The sequence below is a fragment of the Megascapheus bottae genome, chromosome 31 (assembly GCF_031878675.1).
Source record: "Megascapheus bottae isolate mThoBot1 chromosome 31, mThoBot2.hap1, whole genome shotgun sequence".
In the NCBI taxonomy this organism is placed as follows: Eukaryota; Metazoa; Chordata; class Mammalia; order Rodentia; family Geomyidae; genus Megascapheus; species Megascapheus bottae.
The window spans coordinates 1,647,633-1,669,758 of NC_143539.1; the positions used below are offsets into that span (position 1 = coordinate 1,647,633).

The window sequence follows — 22,126 nt, forward strand, 5'->3', positions numbered from 1 at the left end:
TGGTTCCTAAGGCATGGAGGACCAAGCTTGAGCTTGCTAATAAACAGCTCTTTGTTACTTGCATTGGTCATGGTCTTTCATGGGGATCTTGAACATTAGGCATAACAGCCTCTAATCTTGTCTCTAGTCTGTCCTCATTTGGTTTAAGAGGAAGTCTTCCTACTTGAAGGAGTCACGTCGGTGCACTGGTGCCGGCACTGAACCCATCAGTGGATCTGTTTACAGTGTGACCAGATACAAGTTAGGTGACTGAAAATCATCTCAGATCAAACCTGATGGGCCACATGTGCAAAGAATTTTGTATATTACTTGTATGTTTTCTAATGTGCTGGATTGTTACATTTCTAACTATTCTTCAGTGACTCAATGAATTTGAACTGTTGTGACATTAATTTTCTTAGTCGATGTCCTCATTCTGTTTTTGGCTGAAGGTTTATCAGTCTTACCAAGGAAAGTTCTTTCCTTCATTGATTCTGTACATTGTTCTTTTAATATGTTTCAATCATTTCTACCTTGATTTTGTGTGTGTGCGTGCATGTCCTGGGGCTTGAACTCAGGCCTGACCATGGTTCCTTAGCTTCTTTCACTCCAGGCTAGTGCTCTACCATTTGAGCCATAGCTCTGCTTTGTGCTTTTATGTGGTACTTTATTGATACTCAGTGAGTGTCATGGACTTTTCTGCTGGCTGAGATCCTCAGATCTCAGCCTCTGGAGTAATTGCAATTACAGCTAAGTGCCAGCCATCAGTGACTTATGATTCTCTTTCCACATATGGTTTTGGTTTGTTTTTAAGGACTTTGTGCTTCATCATTTGGTTGTATACTGGAGACATCTCTGACTGTAGTTTCATGTCAGGCATGTGCAAAATTCTGTAAATTCCCTCACAGAAAAACCTTTTGCTGCATTCCAAAGGTTCTGGCAAGTCATGCTATGGTTTTGATTCTAGAATTTAACTTCTTCCTTCACTTAATCCTTTAAGTCTTATTCCTGAATTGGGACTGGACAGTCTATCATGTGATGAGAGACGGATTTCAAGTCAGCATTCTAACCTCATCTGGACCTACCGGTCTGCAGACATCTAGTAGTACTCGCTCCAACACTGAGGTGGCAACAGTATGAATCTGTGATGCCTCACTGTCTGTTCACATATGTCGGCGTTGTTTATCTCATCAGCCTAACTTGGGTTTGATGTCTCCTCTACTCTCGTGAGTCAAGCAACTGGGGCTCCCTTCCCCCCCTTTCTTTGTTTGTGCAAGGCTAGTGTTCTACTCCTTGAGCCACAGCTTCACTTCCAGTTTTTTGCTAGTTAATTGGAGCTGAGAGTTGCACAGACCTCCCTGCTTGGGCCGGCTTTGAACCGTGACCCTCAGATCCCATCCTCCTGAGAAGCTACTATTACAGGTGTGAGCCATTACAGCTCAGTAGAGTGATTTTTGTGTGTAAGTTTTGTTGTTTGGTTTTCTTTTTTGGCCAGTCCTGAGCTGAACTCAGGGTCTGGGCTTTCTCACGGCTAGCCCTGTACCACTTGAGCCACAGAACCACTTCTGGTTTTTTCTATGTCTGTGGTTACTGTAAAATGGTTCGTGCATGTTAGGCGAGGGCTCTATCACCTGCTCTCACTAGAGGTTTTTGTTGTTGTTGTTTCTTTAAATTTCTTTACCCCAGTCCTGGGGCTTGAACTCTAGGCCTGGGTACTGTCGCTAAGCTTCTTTTGCACAAAGCTGTACCACTTGAGCCAAAGCACCACTTTCAACATTTTCTGAGTAGTTTATTAGAGATCAGAATCTCACAGACTTTCCTGCCCAGGTTGGCTTCAAACCTTGAGCCTCAGAGCTCAGTCTCTTGAGTAGCTTGAATGACAAGCGTAAGTCACCAGCCATAACTAACCATTCCCAATTCGAGCTTTTTCCTATGTATGTAGTACCGAGGAATCGAACCTGGGTCTTCATGCATGCTAGGCAAACACTCTACCTATCACTAGGCCAAACTTTGGCCCACCATTCCCACTTTTAAGTCTCTCCCACATCTTGTACTGGATCCCCAGCATTCTGAATAATATAGTTTTTTGTTTTTGTTTTTTGCCAGTCCTGGGCTTGAGCTCAGGGCCTGAGCACAGTCCTTGGACTTTCTCAAGGCTAGAGCTCTACCACTTGAGCCTCAGCACCACTTCTGGTTTTTTCTATGTATGTGGTACCTAGGAATCGAACCCGGGTCTTCATGCATGCTAGCAAGCACTTTAACCAAAACTGCCGGACCCTGAATAATATAGTTTTATTTGTATGTATGCCTAAGTCATGAAGCAAAAAAGATGTCAACTATAAAATCATGCAAGCCCCCGGTTCAGAACTGTCAGGTTCTCCTAATGTTTTATGTTCTCAACTCCTCATGCTCTGGGCCTAGAACACCACGGCTTTCATCCTGTACACACATAAAGAGCAGCTCTAAAATATTCAGAGGAATAACATGTCCCCCGATTGTCCCTTAAGACCACATGCACACTGTGTTGATAACAAGATCCTTTGTTCCTGACTCCCGAGAGGCCCTAGGCACTGAAATGTCTGTCCATCTCATGATGTATCTCTGGACTCTCAAGACTGTCGGTTGATGAGGTTGAAACCTCTAAAGGGTGGAGCCTGAGGGTTGGGAGTTTGACCTAGTGGTAAAGTGCTTGCCTAGCATGCAAGAAGACCAGGGTTCAATTCCCATGTACCACATACATAGAAAAAAGCTGGAAGTGGTGCTGAGGCTCAAGTGGTAGAGCTCTAGCCTTGAGAAAGCCCAAGGACAATGCTCAGGCCCTAACTTCAAGCCCAGGACTGAAAAAAAAGTGGAGCCTGATCTATGTCTGGGTGACATATGGAATAGAGTTATTACATCACATGGCTTGCAGAGGATGGAAGTGGAGAAGAGCTTTAGAAGGGATGACGCTTGCTTGGATGCACATGGTGGTATTCTGGACTGGACACCAGGAAATGGAGCAGGGCTCAATTCCTTCTTATGTCGGCCTTCCACCCATAAGTACTCTTAGTTCCACTAGTTATGAGGGAATCCATGGAGCCTATGTTCTTTGAGTCTGGCTTACTTCACTTAATATGATCTTTTCTAAGTCTTTTCATTTCCTTACAAATGGGGTGATGTTCTTTCTGATGGCAGCATAGAATTCCCTTGCCTATAAATAAATCTTGTTGATCCACTCATCAACTGAGGGGCATCTGGGTTGGTTCCATATCTTTGCTATGGCAAAGCCTCTGTGTTCCTAAACACCAGTGTCTCCAAGTGGCCTTCGCCAGGCCTCATTGTCCTTGGTTCATCCTGCCTCACTTTCCCCTACCTGGCTTGGGTCCCTTCATCTGAAGGGAAGCAGAGGAGTGCATTTCTTCTGCGTTTGCTGTCTGCTTCTCACACCTCATTTCCCCCGAGTCTGTCCTGCTTCATTCCTGTGCAGATGCTTCTTGTCCAGAAGAGAACCGTCAACAACTGATGACTAAGTGCATGCCTGCTTGGGGCAGGACAGCGGAGACCCTCTGGTGTCTCAGGCCTCCAGGTGGGATCTTGAGCGACTGCACTCAGGCAGATTACATTTTGGAGCCTGGGCTGGTGGCCACCTCTTTGGGAGTTTTCTCTAGAGAGCTCCCTGGCATGGTGGCATATTTTCTAGAGGACAATGGCATGTTTGGGGAGACACTGATTTTTGGGTGCTGTTTTTCTGCCCCTGTTTGTGGATAGGCAGGGGTGCGTCTAGCCATCAGTGAGCACCGGCCTTGTGAGGGTGTCTGGGTCACCACACTTAGTCCCAGAGGCTGCAGGTGGGTACAGCTGAAGTGGAAAGTCCTCGCCCACTGTGCCTTTACTTTTGTGTGCCCTCCTCTCCCTGGAAAGTTTGGCAACACAATCACCACAAACCCAAAAGACCTTGGATCCTGTTGTGCTGTTTGTCAGGAAAACAATGTTGGACTGGCTGCTGCAGGGCTCCTGCGGTTTCCTGATGTTCTGTGTCTGGGGTTCACGCTCTGGGCCAGCAACTCCACGCTCTCCCTCCTGTTCAGACAAGAGCAGAGAATGCGACATGTCCAGAGGACCAGCGTCTCCTCCAGAGCCGCTCCTGAGTCCAGACCTATCAAACCATCCTCCTCCTGGTGAACCTTTGTCTCCTTTTACCCTGGGTCCTGAGTCCCCAGTGCCTGGAATCATAGCTACTCAGGAGGCTGTCATCTGGGGCTGTAGCTTGAGGCCAGCCAGGGCAAAAACATTTGCTAGGCCAGTCCTCAAATAGTCCACACAGAAACGGCAAGGCTAAGGCATGACTCCAGTGGTAAAGTAGCCCAGCATGTGGGAAACTGAGTTCAAGCCCCCAGTTCATAGCATGGGAGCAGAGGCTGGCCTGGCACCAGTCCAACACAGAGACTCCCTGCGGGGCAGCGGGCTTCTGCTTCCTCGCTCACATGGCACCGGCAACTCTGCTAGAAAAGCCAAGCAGTGGAGACTTCTTCCCCAACACCCTTTTCCCAGCCTCTGCTCAGAAGATGTGCATCTTGTATTTCTCTGGGAGCGCTGGCTGGAGGCAGGGTTCTTGTTTCATGGTCTTAGTGGAGGTTTTGCCTCACCTGAACCTGTGGGGCTGGAAGGTGGGCAGGTGGGGATGGCAATGGAGAGGAGTGACCAACCTGCAAGGTGACCATGATTGCTTCAGCCAAGCTGGTGGCTCAGGCCTGTCCTCCTAGCTACTCAGGAGGCTGGTAGCTGAGAGTCGTGGTTCAAAGCCAGCCCAGAAAGGAAAGTCTATTAGACTCTCCAATGATCCACCAGAAAACCAGAAGTGGAGCTGTGGTTCAAAGCAGTAGAGTGCTCATATTGAGCACAAAAGCTCAGGGACACTGCCTAGGCTACAAGTTCAAGCCCCACATCTGATAGAAGCAAAAAGAGAAGAGAACATAGCTTCACACAATTATTATGCACTAAGAGAAACAGTTCTAAGGAAACCCACTAAGTTCGTTTGAAGAGGATGAGGAGCTAGAGTAGGTGAATTTGCAAACATGATGGTGTTGACTTGGGTGGAAGTGCCAGGAAAACTTATGCCAGTATAGGGACTAGAACTCAGGGCTTGGGCACTGATCCTGAACTTTTTGGCTCAAGGCTGATAATGTATCAGTTCAGCCTTAGCTCCACTTCTGGCTTGCTTATTATTTGTTTGTTTGTTTAATTTTTGCCAGTCCTGGGCTTGAACTCAAAGCCTCAGCAATGTCCTTGGTCTTGCTCAAGGCTAGAACTCTACCACTTGGGCCACAGCACCAGTTTTCTATGTATGCGGTACTGAGGAATTGAATCCAGAACTTGGTGCATGCTAGGTCATGGCTTTTTTTTTTCAGATCATTTGGGAGATATGAATCTCCTGGCTTTTTAAAAAAACAACTAATTTGGGAGATAAAAATCTCACAGAGGTCCCTGTGCAACCTGGCTTTAAACCTCCATTCTCTGATTTCAGTCCCTGAGCAGTTAAGATTAGAGTGAGCCAGCAGCGCCAGGTCTGCAGAAGCTGATCAGGATGGTGTTAGTTGGAGGGACGTTGGTTCTCCAGAGCTGGAGGAAAGTGAACTAAGGAGGAGAGGACACTCAGGGACCTCCCATGGGGACCATGCTTCTGTCACAGGGTCTCTGGGAAATTTCTCTCTCCTTTCTGTATCGTTCAATATGATCATTGCCCACGAAGGCCCATGGATAGCATTCTCAGGCACTTTGTTCTAGCCAACGTCTTGACCATTCTCTGTAACGGAGCTCCCCTGTCAACAGTGGCTTTCTGAGGCAGACATCTCCTGGATGACCTGGACTGCAAGGTTCTCCTTTCCACGCAGAGTGGGCGGGGCATGGGCGTCAACACCACCTTCCTCTGGGTGTCTGCCGCACCCACTCCTGCCTCCCCAGGTCCACCTCTGCTGGGCCCTGCAGCTGGCCCTCGGCTTGACCTTCCCTTTGTATGCGCACACCACGTGGATCCTCACAAACCACACCAAGAAAAAAGATTTCCAGCACTGTTCTTCGGAAGGTGCTGAGGAAACCAGCGAGGCCCTCTCCACTGTGCGGTGTCACCCCTGAGCTTTGCTCCTCTGCGCTCATAGCCGGGGCCAGGGGGCCACGGTCTTCATTCTGACCAGGCACGTGAGGCAGCGTCCACACCTTCACAGCTCCCGGGGTGCCCCCGAGTCCAGAGCCACCCACAGCATCCTGGCCCTGACATCCTCCTTTCTCACGCGGTTCACGCTCTCCAATGTCCTGTCTGCCTTGCGAACCGTTCCAGCCCCCGCTGCACGGCCTCCATGTGCTTCCCGCGCGGAGCCCCTTCCTCCGGCTGCCGCCCCGCACCCAGAGCCCGGCCTCGCTCTGCCGCGAACGACACCGAGCGCTCGGGCGGAAGGACGCGAGACCCGGGCTCCCTCCATTATTCATTCGAGAAACGAACGCAGGCAGGTTCACGAAGAACGAGCGCCTTCTGTTCTGAGGCTGTCCGTCCGTCCGTCGGTCCGTCCGTCCGTCCGTCCGTCTGTCTGTCTGTGTCTGACAGCGCGCCAGCTCTGGGCTTCGACTCGCGGTGGCCCGCGCCCTCCTCCCGGGCGCCTCCCCCTCGGCACCGCGCGCCGGGGGCGGAAGGAGCGGCGGGAAGGGGAGCGGCGGGCGACGCGGGCGCGGGTGGCATGCAGGGCGGGTCAGCTGTCCCGGCTCCTCCCCGTGCGCTCCCCGCGCTCCGCCGTCCTCACAGTACACGGCGAATGGCGGGAACGCCGCCGCGCTTCCGGGAGGAGGAACACGACGCACTTCCGGCGCCCCTGTCTGACGTCACGAGCCCGCGCCGGCGTTTCCGGGGCTCCCGGGGCGGCCATGTTGGAGCCATGGGACCTGCGGGTCCCGCGAGGAGCCGAGGGGCGCCACGCGCAGCCGCCCTGCAGCCGTGTCGTCCACCGCGTGACCGCGGGAGGCCCCGGCGCCATTCCTCACACCGCGTCCATACAACATGGAAGGCTTGAACTCCCGGGGACAACCGCGCCCTAGCTTCTCAAATTCACGCTCCTCCTCGTTGGCTTCCAAACCACGTCCAGCCGTGTGGCGCTGGAGCTCTGCATTTTGGGTACTGGAAAGGCAAGTGTGAGCATGGATGTGGAGGAGGAGGAGGAGCAGGAGGAGGAAGAGGAGGAAGAGGAGGAAGAGGAAGAACAACCACAGCAGCAGCAGGCAGGGAGGGGAAAACATGGAGTAACACACACCTGCATTTCCCAATCTGCTCACCTCCAGCCTGCGCTGCCTCGGCCGGAGGACTTGGCAGGCTTCCTGAGACTGCGCGTCTCTAACACGGCCGCCTCAGTGCACACCTGTGCAAGAATGTGCACTCGACCTGAAGAGTGGGATTGGGGAAGCTGGGTGTGATGGCTCCTAACTAATCCTAGCTAGAAGGAGGCTGGGAATTGAGGGCTAAAACCCAGCCCCCCCGTCTTATCACCAGTTAACCAGCAGAAAACCGGATTGGCGCTGTGGCCCAAGAGGTAGAGCAGTAGCCTTGAGCTGAAGAGCTCAGGGAGGATGCCCAAGCCCAGAGTTCAAGCCCACGACCAAAGATTAGGATTGGAGGAGGATAATTTTGGACATTAGGATTTCTTTCCACTACACCCTTTTCCTTCAGTGACAAAGTTAGGATTACAGGTTGGTGCCAAGGGCTCACACCTATAATTCTAGCTACTCTGGAGAATAAGCTGTGAGGATCAGAGTTCAAGGCCAGTCCAAGCAAGGAAAGCCCATGAGACATTAATCTCCAGTGAACCACCAAAAAGCCAGAAGTGGAGCTGTGGCTCAACTGGTAGAAGTGCTTACATTGAGTGAAAAAGCTCAGAGAGACTTCCCAGTAATTCAGTCCAAGCTCCAGGATGAGAAGAAGATGAAGAAGGAAGGAGGAGAACAGAAGGAGGAGGAGGGAGGAGGAGGAGGAAGAAGAGGAGGAAGTCCTCCTGAAGAGAAAGATAAGTGTAAGTGGAATGGTTAGAATTGTTTCCTCTGGGCCGGGAGTTTGGCCTAGTGGTTAAAGTGCTTGCCTAGCATGCATGAAGACCCGGGTTCGATTCCTCGGTACTACATACATAACAAAAGCCGGAAGTGGTGCTGAGGCTCAAGTGGTAGAGCTCTAGCCTTGAGAAAGTCCAAGAACAGTGCTCAGGCCCTGAGCTCAAGCCCAGGACTGGCAAAAAAAAAAAAAAAAAAAAAAAAAAAAAAACAAGAGAATTGTTTCCTCTAGATTCTATTTGTGAATTACCATTCATAGCAGGGATTCAAGAAGTACTTCACTTGCCTTCAAGAATGGCAAGTTAGGTCACTTTTGTTCCCTGTCCTGCCTTGGCCCCAGGCTAGGTCAAGGAATGAATCTAGAGATGCTCTGAGCAGTGGCTCTGTGAGGACTTCCAGCACTTGTTGAGTGATGTGATCACAGCACTTGACTGAGATTTCCCCAGGGCCTGCTGGAGCTGTGAGCTCACCTGGGAGGCCCCAGAGCCCATGGTCTAGCGTGAACAACCTGGGACACTGCAGGGACGCAAAGATCTGCTTTGGAGACCCTGGTGGCGAAGGCTCAGCCCAGCTTTGAGCACCTTGTCTACACTTCTCATCCCTGAGCGTTCACTGCGACGGCCTCAAGAAGTTTTCAGTTTGTGTTAATTAGCTCATGGCTTAATGACCCCTGGGTCCTTCACTTTTTCAGCTGCTTCACTTTCCATGGTCCCTCTGCAGGACTTGTCAGTGCCCTGCCAGTGACAGGATAATGGTGACTCTGGATAGGGAAATGAGCTTATCTTCCCCCTTCCTCAGAGACCAACTCAACGAACCTCAAGATCTATAACTGTGTGGGATCCAGACGGCTTGTGTTCATCGATGACCACAGCACTGTGCCCTACCCAAGGCAGAGATCAACCGTGGTGAGTGTTTCCTTGTGGCTCAGGCTGCTGTCTTATTTGGGGGGTTGGATCCCTGTCACCAAGTTTGTAGAGTTTGGAGGGCAGGTGAGGACTAGAACAGGACACAAATTTGCTTTGGGCATCAGGAAACCACCTCCCAAAAGCCCTGGACTTGTTCTGGACTGATAGAGTAATGGAGAGTGCCAGGGAAACGGGGTTGGGCAGCGGGCAGTGGAGCCAGCCTGAGTCTGGGCCTGAAGTTTGCCACGCTCTTCTCCCTCTGCTCCCGAAGGTGTGTTATGCTCCAGTTCAGGAAGCCTTGTCCCAAAAGACCATCAGAGGCCATCACCATTGTAAAAGCAAAGGAGTATTTATTGCAAGCTTGAGCTTGGGTCTCCCATGTACACTGCCGCAACCGGTGACACTGAGAGGCCTCGAGTCCAGGGGTACAGCACCTTTTATACATTTTGGGGGGAGGCAGGGGCTGAGCACACATCATAGTACTTTGAACTGGTTGAGTGTCACCACTAGGGTGATGCAAGAGGATGCGTGCTAATCTTGAGGGTTTGTGGTCTAGATAATGATTACCAGACTCCAGAAGGGGCTATTCTGGTATATAGAGATACGCACCATCTGTGGTTCTGGAATTGTGGGAATTGGTCTGCACTAGGCTTTTTCCTAGCATTAGGCCAGAAGTGGGTTAAGCGTCACAGCACAACATAGAGTCTCAGCAATAAGGCAGTGAAGTGAGTTACAGAAGAAGAACTAGCAGTTAGTGACTACAAAATGGTGGTTACAGTTTTTTCTCAGGTGGAGCTGATCAGTGAGGTGACACGGTCCAGTTAGATGTGTCTAATCTTTAGCTTTTGTCCCTGTTCCCTTCATGTATACCCCTGTGTGCGTGTACACACACACACACATGCACATGCACGCACAGGTGTGAGCCACAGCACCGGGCTTCCTTTCTTTTTACTTGTGAAAAGCATGACTTAAACTCACTGTGGATTAGGACTCCAATCTCTGGAGCCAGGACATGTATGATCCCTTTGCAGGCTCTTCCTACTAACTTGAGGGTCTGGGCACCCCAGACTGGGTGTCTCCACTCCTCCTCCATTGAAGAAGGAGCAGAACACAATCTCTCCCTGGCTGATAAGTAGAGTGGCAGGGCCTCCACACCACTGTCCCCTAGAAAATAGGAGGATCACCTCATTGGCCTGGTTTAGAGTAAGCATCCTAAGTTCCTGCTTGTGACATTGCTGATATCTTCAACTTGAAGGTATCCTGTAACCTTGACTTCTCACATTTCGGTGTTTCTGCACTGGTATTTTCCCTTATGCTGTTATTATAACTTCAAGTTCTTCTCTGTCTCTCTGTATGCCTTCTTTCCGTTTAATTTTTTTTTTTTTGGCAAGTCCCAGGGCTTGAACTTAGAGCCTGGGAACTATACTTTGACAGTTTTGCTCAAGTATAGTGTTGTGCCACTTGAGCCACAGCACCCCTTCTGGCTTTTTCTGTGTATTGTGGTAGGAGGAATCGAACCCAGGGATTCATGCATGCTGGGAGAGCACTCTACCATTAGGCTATGCTCCCAGCCCTGTCTTTGAAACAAAACAGAACACTGTATTATATAACCTTTTCTTTTTTCTTCTAGTGCCAGGGCTTGAACTCAGGGCCTGAGTCCTGTCCTTGGGATTTCACAAGGCTAGAGCTCTGCCACTTGAGCCACAGCACCATTTCTAGCCTTTTCTATGTACGTGGTACTGAGGAATCAACACCAGGGCTTCATGGATGCTATGCAAGCATTCTATCACTAAACCAAACTCCAGGCCATTTTTTTCTTGTTTTTTTTTTCCAGTTTTGGGCTTGAGATCAGGGCCTGAGCACAAACCTTGCTCTTTCTCAAGGCTAGATCTCTACCACTTGAGCCTTGGCACCACTCGGCTTTTTTCTATGTATTTGGTACTGAGGAATCGAACCCAGGTCTTCCTGCATGCTAGGCAAGCACTCTACTGCTAGGCCCAACTCGCAGCCCCCATTTTTCTTTCTGTTGTGGAGCTTGAACTTGTGCCTGGGTATCCCTGGGCTCTTCAGCTGAAGGTTAGTGTTCTACCACTTGAACCACATTGCCACTTCCTCTGTATTCCTTTGGCTGTCTCTCTTTTCTCTCTGACTCTGCTTCCATCTCTCTGTCTCTGACTCTATCTCTCTCTATCTCTGTCCCTTTCCATCTCTCCTCTTTCTGTCCCTATCCCTCTGTCAGTCTCTCGGTCTCGCCTCTCTCTCACCTTACCCTTCCCAGTGATAAGGGTTTGAACTGTGCACTGCCTTTTTTCTCTTGCTTCTCTTTCTCCATCCTTTCTTTTTTCCTATAACCCTTTTGATGATTTCCAATGCTCTCCCTTTCTCCCGCCCACCCCCCCAGTCCCACTGATTTTCTCTTCAGAGTATATTGTCTCCTGTGTCATCCTACTCTTCTCCTACATGGAGTCAAAGTGGTGCACATATCTTAGCTTCCATCTTCACTACTCAACTTTCAAACAAATGCCCAGGCTTTACGTTGTGGATAATGTGGTGGACGTGCAAGTGAAGAATGGAAGATAGACTGACTCTCTGGCTCGGCTTAATGAGTATACAATAAACATACCATGTTGGGAAATCTGAACAGCCACTTTGACCTTCCACAATACAGTTTGTCTTCCAAGGATTCCCTGAGCAACCTGGAGTTCCTGTCAAAACATAGGGCACTGGGACAAATCTTCACTAAGTCATAACTTTATGACTTTCGAGCTTCCTGCAGAACTTTGTCCTAAGAGCCTGCGACAATGCCTTTTAGTGATCTCATCCTCAGGCTTCTTTCCCTGGCCCAGGCTGGGATCGGAGTCTTGGGGAATCTATTTCTTTTCACAACTTATTCTCCCAGGACCTGTGCGGGCTATGCCCTGAGGCCCACACACCTGATCTACACCAACATGGCTGTGGCCAATCTCTTGGTGCTTCTGGTGAAAGGGATTCCCCAGATGCTATTTATGTGGGGTAAAATAATCCCCCTGGATAACACTGGGTGTAAACTGGTCTATTATATCCACAGGGTGGGCCGAGGCCTTTCCCTCTGCACCACCTGCCTCTTGAGCAATTTTCAGGCAGTCACCATCAGCCCCAGAGCGGTGGCATGGGCGTGGCACAAAGAGCAAGCTTTGAAGAATATCAGGTCCTCCTGCCTCCTGTGTTGGACTTTCAACTTGATGTTCAACATCTATGTCCTTATGTACATGGAGAGTGTTCAACATGGCCACAATTCTACCCAGAGAAAGGACTATGGATTCTGTTCTTCCAAAAGTCCCCTATCAAATGCTACCAAAGGCACAATCCTCTTAACGTTTCCAGATGTGATAATTCTGGGCCTCATGGCTGGGGCGAGCGTCTACATGCTTCTTGTCCTCCACAGACATCAGCGGCAAGTGAGGTACATTCACACCCACCGAGACACCCACAAACTCTCCCCTGAGGCCAAGGCCACTCAAACCATCCTGCTTCTGGCAAGTTCCTTCATTTTGTTTTATTTCACCAATACTGCAATGGCACTTTATAATACTATTATGTTGATGACTCCTCTCTGGAAGCAGTACACTAGTAGTTTACTGGCGGCCTCTTATCCCACCATCAGCCCCTTGATCCTGCTGTTAAGAGAGCCCCACAAACCAGCTTTCTGCTCATAAGCAGTGACAAAGAAATCCAATATTGCATAGCCATGATGAAAAAAAATCATGTCATTTTCAGGAAAGTGCATGGAAATGGAGATTGTCACATTGAGCGAGACAGCCAAACTCAACAGGTTAGCTACTGCGTGGTTCACTTGCTGTGGAAAGTAGACCTAAAAGACGTGGAGATTCATATTCATGAGGGTGGCATGTATTTTAGGGGAGTTTTAACTATGAGATTTTGCTGTGCAGGGCAGGAGGGGGCAGGAGAAGGAGAGAGGATGAAAAACACTGAGAGACACTGCGATAATGCGTGAAGATGTCAGGAGATCTCTCAGTGAAGGTTGAGGACCCATAGGGGATGAGAGTATGAGGAAAGAGAAAACACTAGAAAGGGATAATTTGATTAAAACATAGCATTCTCAAGTCTAAAATGCTATAGTGAAACTGCCTGCTACAAATATACATTTAAAAATGAGTGAGGGGGGGCTGGGAGTTTGGCCTAGTGGTAGTGTGCTTGCCTAGCATGCATGAAGACCCGGGTTCAATTCCTCGGTACCACATACATAGAGAAAAGCCGGAAGTAGTGCTGAGGTTCAAGTGGTAGAGCTCTAGTCTTGAGAAAGTTCAAGGACAGTGCTCAGGTCCTGAGTTCAAGCCCAGGACTGGCAAAAAAAAATGAGTGAGGAGAGACTAAGGCAGGTTGTTGTGGGGGAGTGGCTGACAGAAAGAGAAGAAAGATGGGTGAGGATGGATAAGTTCACACACTTTACCAACATATATAACTATAGAATAATAAAATCTGGGATAAGGAGAGTGATGAAGGACGTGTGTTTGGTGGAGATATATTCTAAGTGCATCTAAAAATATCACCATGAGCCCTGCATCTGTACGACTAACATATGTGAGTGCATTTCTCTTTTTTTTTCTTTTGTACCCATCCTGGGGCTTGAACTCAGGGCTTGGGTGCTGTTCCTGGGCTTTTTTTGCTCAAGGCTAGCACTTTCCCTGAGCCACAGCAGCACTGTGGCTTTGTTTTTGGTGATTAAACAGAGATAGGAGTCCCAAGGACTTTCCTGCCTAGTCTGGCTTCCAACCTCTACCTTCAGATCTCAACCTCCATAGTATCTAGGATTATAGGCCTGAGCCAACAGCACCCAGCTGTGAATCCATCTCTTTAACAAATCCAAAATGTAGGTGTTCCCTTGACCATAATTATTTAGTAAATGGAGCAATGATGTATGGATGTCTAGAGTATGAAAAACAACACAATGATTCTAAAGGTGTTTGCATGACAAAGATGAGGATGGACTTGAATTGTATGAAGGGTACTCTCAGCTTCATTCCAGAATATAGACAAGCAGGAAAATAAACTCATTCCATATACTGTGTGGTCATATCTATTTCTTTTGAAATAATTGATGGAATTTTGGAGGTAAGTTTGCACAGAAATAATTCTTTGGCCAGAGCTTATTTACTGGATAGTTAATCTCTTGCCCAAGGAAGTATAGCAGATGAGTGTTGAGTCTCAGTGGGGGGACTGAAGAGGGACAGGGAATGAGGGAGGAAGGGAGAGAGGGAGGGAGAAAGGGTGAGACAGAGAAAGAGGGAGAGAGAGGGAGAGAGGGAGGGAGAGAAAGAGCGAGAGAGAGGAGGGGAGAGAATATAGAATGGGAGAGATAGGTGTTCAAAAGTAGACATTAAGCTGGGCACTGATGGTTCACGCCTGTAATCCCAACTATTCAGATGGCTGAGATCTGAGGATTAGGGTTCAAAGCCAGCCAAAGCATAAAAGTCTGTTAGATTTCATCTCTGATTAACTACAAAAGAGCCAGAAGTGGCACTGTGTCTCAAGGGGTAGAGTGCTAGTCTTCAGCAAAATAAGCTCAGGGACAGTGCTTAGTCCCTGTGCTCAAGCCCTAGGACTGTCAAAAGAAAAATAAGTTTTCTGAGTGGGCATGGTGGTTACTGCTGCTTGAGAGGCTGAGCCAGGGGTTGAAGCCCAGCCTGGGTGATATAACAAGACCCCAGTAGAAGGGAAGGAAGAAGGAAGGGAGGGAGGGAAAGGAGAAGGAAGGAAAGAAGAGAGGGAGGGAGGGAGGCTTGAGGAGAGCTTACTGGACATGGCGTCGTTGATGCTGGGAGGGTTAGCAATTGTGTTAGAGATCACAGATCATCACTTGAGGGCTGGAGATGCAGCGGAGCGGGAGAGCATTTGCAAACAAGTGCAAGGCCCTGGATTCGACCTCCAGGACCCACCTACCCCCCAATACAAACAAGATTTTCGCTGGATGCAAGTCATGATTCAGTAGTGATTGGCACACACTGTGAATGGCTTTGCCCCTGGCCTGTGGGTGGCTGGAGCCTCTATCTGGCTAGGGGGTGTGTAGGGGGGCATGTAGCCACCCGGCCTGCTCTGCACTCCTGGTCCACACGTGTGAGGTGACTCTTCCTCCCCATCATGAAGTGCACACTGGTCCTGTGACAGAGACCCTGCACCTGCCCCTGCACAGGACAGAAGCCTGTGCAGCCATCAGAAGGCGCCGCCTGGGTGATCTGCACCCCTAGTCCTGAGGAAGACCCAAGGAAATAATGGTGGACTGAAATTCAGAAGCAGGCGGAGCAGCGGGTGTGGTGGCTCTCTCCTGCAGTCCCAGCACGGGGAGGCGAAGGCAGGGGAATCCAGGGTTTAAGACCAGCCAGGGCTGCACAGCAACTCCCTATCTCGAGGGGGGTACAGGAAGGTGGAGCCATGGTGTGCAGGGGAGGGATTGGCTGTGGCAGAGCGCAGGCCTGTAGGGGCGCAGCTGAACCTCTGCTTCCTCTAGGAGCAGAACCCCAGCCCTGGCTCCAGGCAGCTCTTCCCTCTGAGTTGGGGCTGGAGCTGAGCCTGCTCTGACCCAAGTTCCTGAGTTCCCCATGTGGGCACCGGACCACTTCACACTGCAGCCCTCTACACTCTGCTTCCAGGACCAGGACATAGATGTCAAGAACTTTGCCCTGGAGGCCCTGACTGGTGGTGGTGAGGCCCCGGGCAGGGGAGGCAGGGGGAGGGGGAACGATTGGAGGGAGCCTGGCAGTGGCACAGGAGGCTGAGGTTCTGAGTCCTGCCCCTTGCTGTCCCCCCAGTTCTGTCTCTTGTCTGAGGCTGGAAGAAGAACCAGTGCCAGGCTTCATGTGCCAGCTCCTGTCCACCCTCTGGTCAACCCTCCCTGAGCTCCTCCCTCCAGGAGCAGCAGCAGCTGATCCTCGTCCCTGTGCTTGGTACTACATCTGCATTCACACTGAGACTGCATACACATGTAACTGAGACTCAGTTACAAGACAATGGCAACTGGAATTGAAATTTTATTTCATATATATAATACATAATTATATTCTATATATTCTATATGTATATGGGAGGAGATTTGAAGACTAAAAGCCAAACAATCTCTAAAAGTGATGAGAATATTCCATGATTCAAAAGAATCATGGCAGGACCAGCTGGTTTCATAGGCCTAATTTTATAATTGTGCAACTATTCATTTTTTCTGGAAAACTTCAAGTCAAGAGCCTCATCTTCTCCACAAATTAGAGGTGCTTTTCTAATTCCTCCTTAATGTTCGACGTCGTTGCAAGGGTGATTTTTTTTTAATAAAACAAAGTCAAGAAGTTGCTGTGAGCTCTAGCAGTTAGCTCAGGTCCTGTGGTCAGGGGCAGGGAGAGTTAGGGGACAGTGACACTGCAAGGCAGGGAGACCGGAGGGCGAGACAGGAATAGAAAAGCGACAAGATGGTGCTGCAGAACCAAGGACCCTGAGAAAGAAGGGATGAGAGCCAGAGACAGAGTTGGAGAGACATTTCCTGAATATGTAAACTATCCAGGAGTTACCAAAGTCCAGGCTGCTGTGTAGTATACACATGGCAGAGCTCTTCATGTAATTATTGGGCATTGGTAAGACTTCTCTCCCGAATCATGACAGAAATTACCAAGATCCAGAGCATCATAAGGGAATGCTTTTCAAACTTTATGTCTACAAATTTGAAAATCTAGAAGAAATGGATGAATTTCTAGCCAATATGAACATACCCACATTGAACCATGAAGATCTAATCCAACTAAACAGACCTATTTCAAGCACTGAAATAGAAATAGCAATAAGACACCTCCCATCCAAGAAAAGCCCAGGGCCAGATGGATTCACAGCTGAATTCCATAAGGTCTTCAAAGCAGAGCTCACACAAATAGTCCTCAAGCCCTTCAACAAAATTGAAAATGAAGGCTCTTTGCCATACTCATTCTACAAAGCCACCATAACCTTCATTCCCAAAACCAGACATTCATCAAAGAAAGAGAACTATAGACCATTTCTTTGATGAATATTGATGCAAAACTTAACAAAATACTGGCCAACTGTCTTCAGCAACTCATCAAAAAAAAATATACACTATGATCAAAAAGGATTCATCACAGGGATTCAAAGCTGGTTCAACATATGCAAATATAATTCAACACATCAACAGGAGCAAGGACAAGAATCACATGATTGTCTTAATAGATGCAGAAAAGGAATTTGACAAGATCCAACAGCCCTTTATGCTAAAAGTTCTGGAGAAACTAGGAATCCATGGAACATTCCTCAGTATAATAAAGGCTGTGTACAACAAACCCACAGCTAGCATTATACTTAATGGTGACTAGCTAAAGCCATTTCCTCTGAAATCTGGAGATAAGAGTCTCATGGACTTTTCTGTCTGGATGTCTTGAGCCAGGATTCTCAGATCTCAGCCTTCTGAGTAATTACAATAGCAAGCTTGAGCCATGGATGCCTGGCCATTTTTCCTTTTTTTTTTTTTTTTTTTTTTTTGCCAGTCCTGGGCTTGGGCTCAGGGCCTGAGCACTGTCCTTGGACTTTCTCAAGGCTAGCATTCTACCACTTGAGCCTCAGCACCACTTCCGGCTTTTTGCTATGTATGTGGGGTACCGAGGAATTGAACCCGGGTCTTTGTGCATGCTAGGCAAGCACTCTACCACTAGGCCAAACTCCCGGCCCCATTTTTCCTTTTTGATATTACTTATTTCACCATTTTATGTTTTAACTTCCTTTTTAAAAATAGATAATTTGGCTGTTATACATACATTAGACAGAGAGGAAATGAGCACGTTTCTAGTTTGGGGCATTCTCTCCCCAGCCTCCTCTTCCCATAACTGATCACAAGTTGCGAAGTTCACTTTCTATCTGGTGTCTATGGAGCCCATTCATTCACTCTTCTCTAGTCCCCACTTCGAAATTAAGCCAAAACCAAAACAAACACCAGCAACAGCAAGATGAACCCACTTACCTATGCCTACCTAATCTTTGATAAATGAGCCAGAAAAGAAAGACAGCTTCTTCCACTATCAGCTATACCTGTGTAGAAAACTAAGTTAGATCCTTACATATCACCCTGCCCCCGCCTCAACTCCAAGAGAATCAACCAGCCCAGGTGAAAGCAGATCCTCTGGAAATACTACAGGAAAGAATACAAGAAACAGTACTGCTCCTTGGCACAGGGGAAACCTTCCTTCCATTCCTTTCTTCCTCCATCCGCAATCATCTTTCCTTCTTTCCTTCCTTCCTTCCCTCCTTTCTCCATTTCTCCTTTCTTCCCTTTATCTCCCCCTCCCTTCACCTCCCTCTCTCTCTCTTTTCCTCTTTTGTCACTCCTGACCTTGATGGACCCGGGGCCTGGGCACTGTTCCTGAAGATCTCTTTGCTCAAGGCTAGCACTCTATCACTTGAGCCACAGGCGCACTGCTGGATTTTTCTATGTATGTGGTACTGAGGAGTCAAACCTTGGACTTCATGCATGCTAGCCAAGCACACTACTACTCAGCCACATTCCCAGCCCTAATACTTTCTCTTTTTTGCCAGTCCTGTCTTGAACTCAGGGCCTGACCACTGTCTTTGGGCTTTCTCAAGGCTAGAGCTCTACCACTTGAGCCTCAGCACCACTTCCTGCTTTTTTCACATAGAAAAGAGGAATCGTACCCGGTTCTTTGTGCATGCTAGGCAAGCACTCCACCACTAGGCCAAACTCCCTGCCCCTTCACATGAATTTCTATTGTTTCTTCTATTTCATTAAAGAATGTTGTTGGGATATTGGTGGGTATTGCGTTGCATTTGTAGATACCATGGGCAATATTGCCATTTTCATAATGTGAACCTCCAATCCAGGAATAGGGGAGTTTTTCTGCTTCCTTAGATCTGCTTTAATTTTCCTTTTCAGCTTTTTTCCTTCACGTCTTTGGTTAATTCTTAGGTATTCTACTATGTTTGAGCTACTGCAAAAGGACTTACTTTCTCTGAGTTCATCCTCTCCTCATTGTTGGCTTACAGAAAAAGTACAGAATTTTGTGGATTCATTTTATATCCTGCTACTTTGCCAAAATTTTGGCTCGGCTCAAGTAACTTGGAAATGGAATCTGTGGGATTCTCCAACTGCAGGATCATATCATCTGCAAAGAGGCAGAGTTTTATTCTTCTTTCCCGGTTTGGATCCCATTGATGTTTGCTTCTGGTCTTATGGCTCTGGCTAGCAATTCTAATACCATATTGACGAGGAGTAAAGAGAGCGGGCATCCTTGTCTTGTTCCTGCTTTTAGAGGAAATGGCTTTAACTTTTCACCATTACGTATAATGATAGCTGAAGGTTTGCCATACAAAGCCTTTATTATATTGAAGACTGTTCCATGGATTCCTAGCCTCTCCAGAGCCTTTATCGTAAAGGAGTGATGGAGCTTGTGCAATGCTTCTTCTGCATCTACTGAGATGGTCCTGTGTTTCTTATCCTTGCTCCAGGTGATGTGCTGAGTTACATTAATTGACTTGCATATATTAACCCAGCTTTGCATCCCAGGAAGGAATCTTGTTTCATCATGCTGCATACTTTTCTCAATGAGTTGTTGAAGCCAGTTGGTCAGAATTTTGCTGAAAATTTTGCATTGATGTGCATCAAAGAAATGGGTCGTTGGGGCTGGGAGTTTGGCCTAGTGGTAGAGTGCTTGCCTAGCATGCACGAAGACCCAGGTTCAATTCCTTGGTACCACATACATAGAAAAAAAAAAGAAATGGGTCACCAGTTCTCTTTCTGGGAGGAGTCCCTTTCTGGTTTGGGGGTGCGGGTGGTGCTGGCTTCAGAAAATGAGTTAGGGTGAGATGGTTGGCTTTCAGTTCCATTGCTGAGCTTGAGGAGTAGTGGAGTGCATTCTCCTTTCAAGGACTTAAAGAATATCAGTGTAAATTCATCTGGTCCTGGGTTTTTCTTGGATGGAAGGTCTATTATTGCCATTTGTATTTCATTACTTGATGTGGGCTTATTTAGTGTGTTTAAATTGTCTTGGTTTAGTTTGGGTATATCAATATTTGCTACAAATTCTCCCATTTCTTTCAGATTCTCAAATTTGGTAGCATAAAGGTTTTCAAAGTATTCCCTTGTAATGTTCTGAGGCTCACGTGTTTCTGCTATGATGTTGCTACTCTCATTTCTAATTTTGTTTATTTTGATGGGGGTTTTTTGTGTATTTGCTAAGGTTGTGTCCATTAGTTTTTTCAAAGAACCAACTCTTGATTCTATGTTTTTTTAAATTATATTTTATTGAATTTTGATTTCATTTTAATTTTTATTTCCATCTAGTGGATTGGGACTTGGCTTGTTGCACTTTTTCAGGGAGTTAAGGTGCACCATTAAGTTGCTGTTTAGACATTTCTTGAGCTTGTTGGTGTAGGCAATCAGAGCAATCATATTTCTGAGTACTATCTTCACTGTGTTCCAGAGGAGCTGGTATTTTGTTAAATACCATAAAAGTTTGGATTTCCTGCCAGGTGCAGTGGCTCACCTCTGCAAAACTTAGCTACTTAGAAAGCTAAGATCTGAGGATCCCGGCTCAAAACCAATCTGAGCACTAAAGTTCACGAGACTCCTCTTCAATTAACCACAGAAAACCGGATGTGGGGCTGTGGTTCAAGGCATAAGGAGGTAGCCTTCAGCTGAAGAGCTCAGGGACAGCACCCAGACCCAAAGTTCAAGTTCCACTACCGACAAAAAAAAAAAAGAAAAAAAATTTGGATTTCCACTCTGAGCTCCTTAATTACCCACTGGTGATTCAGTGATGTGGTGCTCAGCATCCATTCTGTCCTCAGTTTTCTGTGGTGGCTTTTGGTGTAGAGCTCAAATTTTCATCTGCTTTGATCAGGAGAATGCAGAGAATATTTTCAATATTTGTGAATTTGGAAAAGTGGCCTTTTGCCCTGAAATGTCATCTATTTTGGAGAAGATCTATGTGCTGTTGAGAATATGTATTCTGGTTTTTCTGAACAGACTATTCTATAGGTGTCTGTTAGACACCTATAGTTGGGCTATGCATTTGCTTACTTCTCTGACGATTTTCTATCCACAGATGACTGTAGTGTGTTGAAGTCATAATGCTCAATGTGTTTGGACCTATGTGTGTTTTTAGTGTAAGTAATGTTTGCTTGTTTGTTTGTTTGATGAAGTGGGGTGCTCTGGCATTTGGTGTCTAGATATTTAGGATTGTTATATGCTCCTGTAGAAGAGATCCTTTTATTAGTATGTAATGTCCTATTTTGCCTCTTCTCACTAGTTTTAATTTGAAGTATATTTTATCCGAAGTTAGGATTGCATCTCCAGCCTGTTTATCATTACCGTTTGCTTGGTAAATTTTATGCCTGTCTTTCACTTCCAGAATTTTAGTTTTTGTGGGCAGGATGTGTCCCTAGAAGACAGCAGAAAACTAGAACTTGCATTTTGAGCTAAACAATCAAGCTATGTCATGTAATTGGAGCGATAAGTCTATTAACTTAGAGAGGTAAGATGGAGAGGTGTTTAGTAGTTCCTGTCATGTTAACCCCCTTCTTAGATGCTTTGACTTGTCAATTCTTACTATAATTATCTGGTTCTCTGTTGAGGGGCCATTTTTCTGCCAGTATTGTGTTCTTGTTGTTTTTTTATGAGTAGAGTGCCTTTTGGTATTTTGTGTCATGCTGGTTTGGTGAAGATATATTGTGTCAATTTTTCCTTGTCTGGAAGGTGTATATTTGTCCCTCAGTGATAAATCAGACCTTACCTAGCTACACCATTCTTTGCTGGTAGTTGTTTGGTCTTAGGGCGTGGCATACCCTAAATGGCCTGGGGCTGGTGCTGGTGTCTCACACCTGTATTCCCAGCTACCCAGGAGGCCAGTATCTGAGGATCATGCTTTGAAGCCAGGCTGGAAAGAAAGTCCATGAAACTCTTCAACACACTACTCAGAAGAGGTGACCTGGGTACTGCACGCTCAGGAATGGCTGGGAGTCAGGCTGGGAGCGCTTGAATGAGTATAGGAAATACAGTCCAGGAATGGGTACAGGAAATGTAGCTCCCTGGACTCACTTTCCCATGGCTGTAACGTGTTTACCTCTGCAGGCAGGGGAAGCAGCCAGGAATCAGGAATGGAGGAAGTCATGTTTCAATCTCCAGCTCC

General features: G+C 47.5%; 1 protein-coding gene across 1 annotated transcript; it reads left to right on the forward strand.

The window, feature by feature from the left end:
* The first annotated feature begins 7,960 nt into the window (after positions 1–7,960).
* LOC150043447 (vomeronasal type-1 receptor 1-like) lies at positions 7,961–13,990 on the forward strand. Its single transcript, XM_090322711.1, has 2 exons — positions 7,961–8,945; positions 11,347–13,990. Exon 2 carries the CDS (start codon positions 11,747–11,749, stop codon positions 12,638–12,640), a length of 894 nt encoding a protein of 297 aa, XP_090178837.1. The 5' UTR covers positions 7,961–8,945; positions 11,347–11,746; the 3' UTR covers positions 12,641–13,990.
* Positions 13,991–22,126: the final 8,136 nt, after the last annotated feature.

What these genes read in the sequence shown, in the direction of transcription:
- LOC150043447 (XM_090322711.1), top strand. Translation starts at nt 11,747, where the DNA reads ATGCCTTTTAGTGATCTCATCCTCAGGCTTCTTTCCCTGGCCCAGGCT.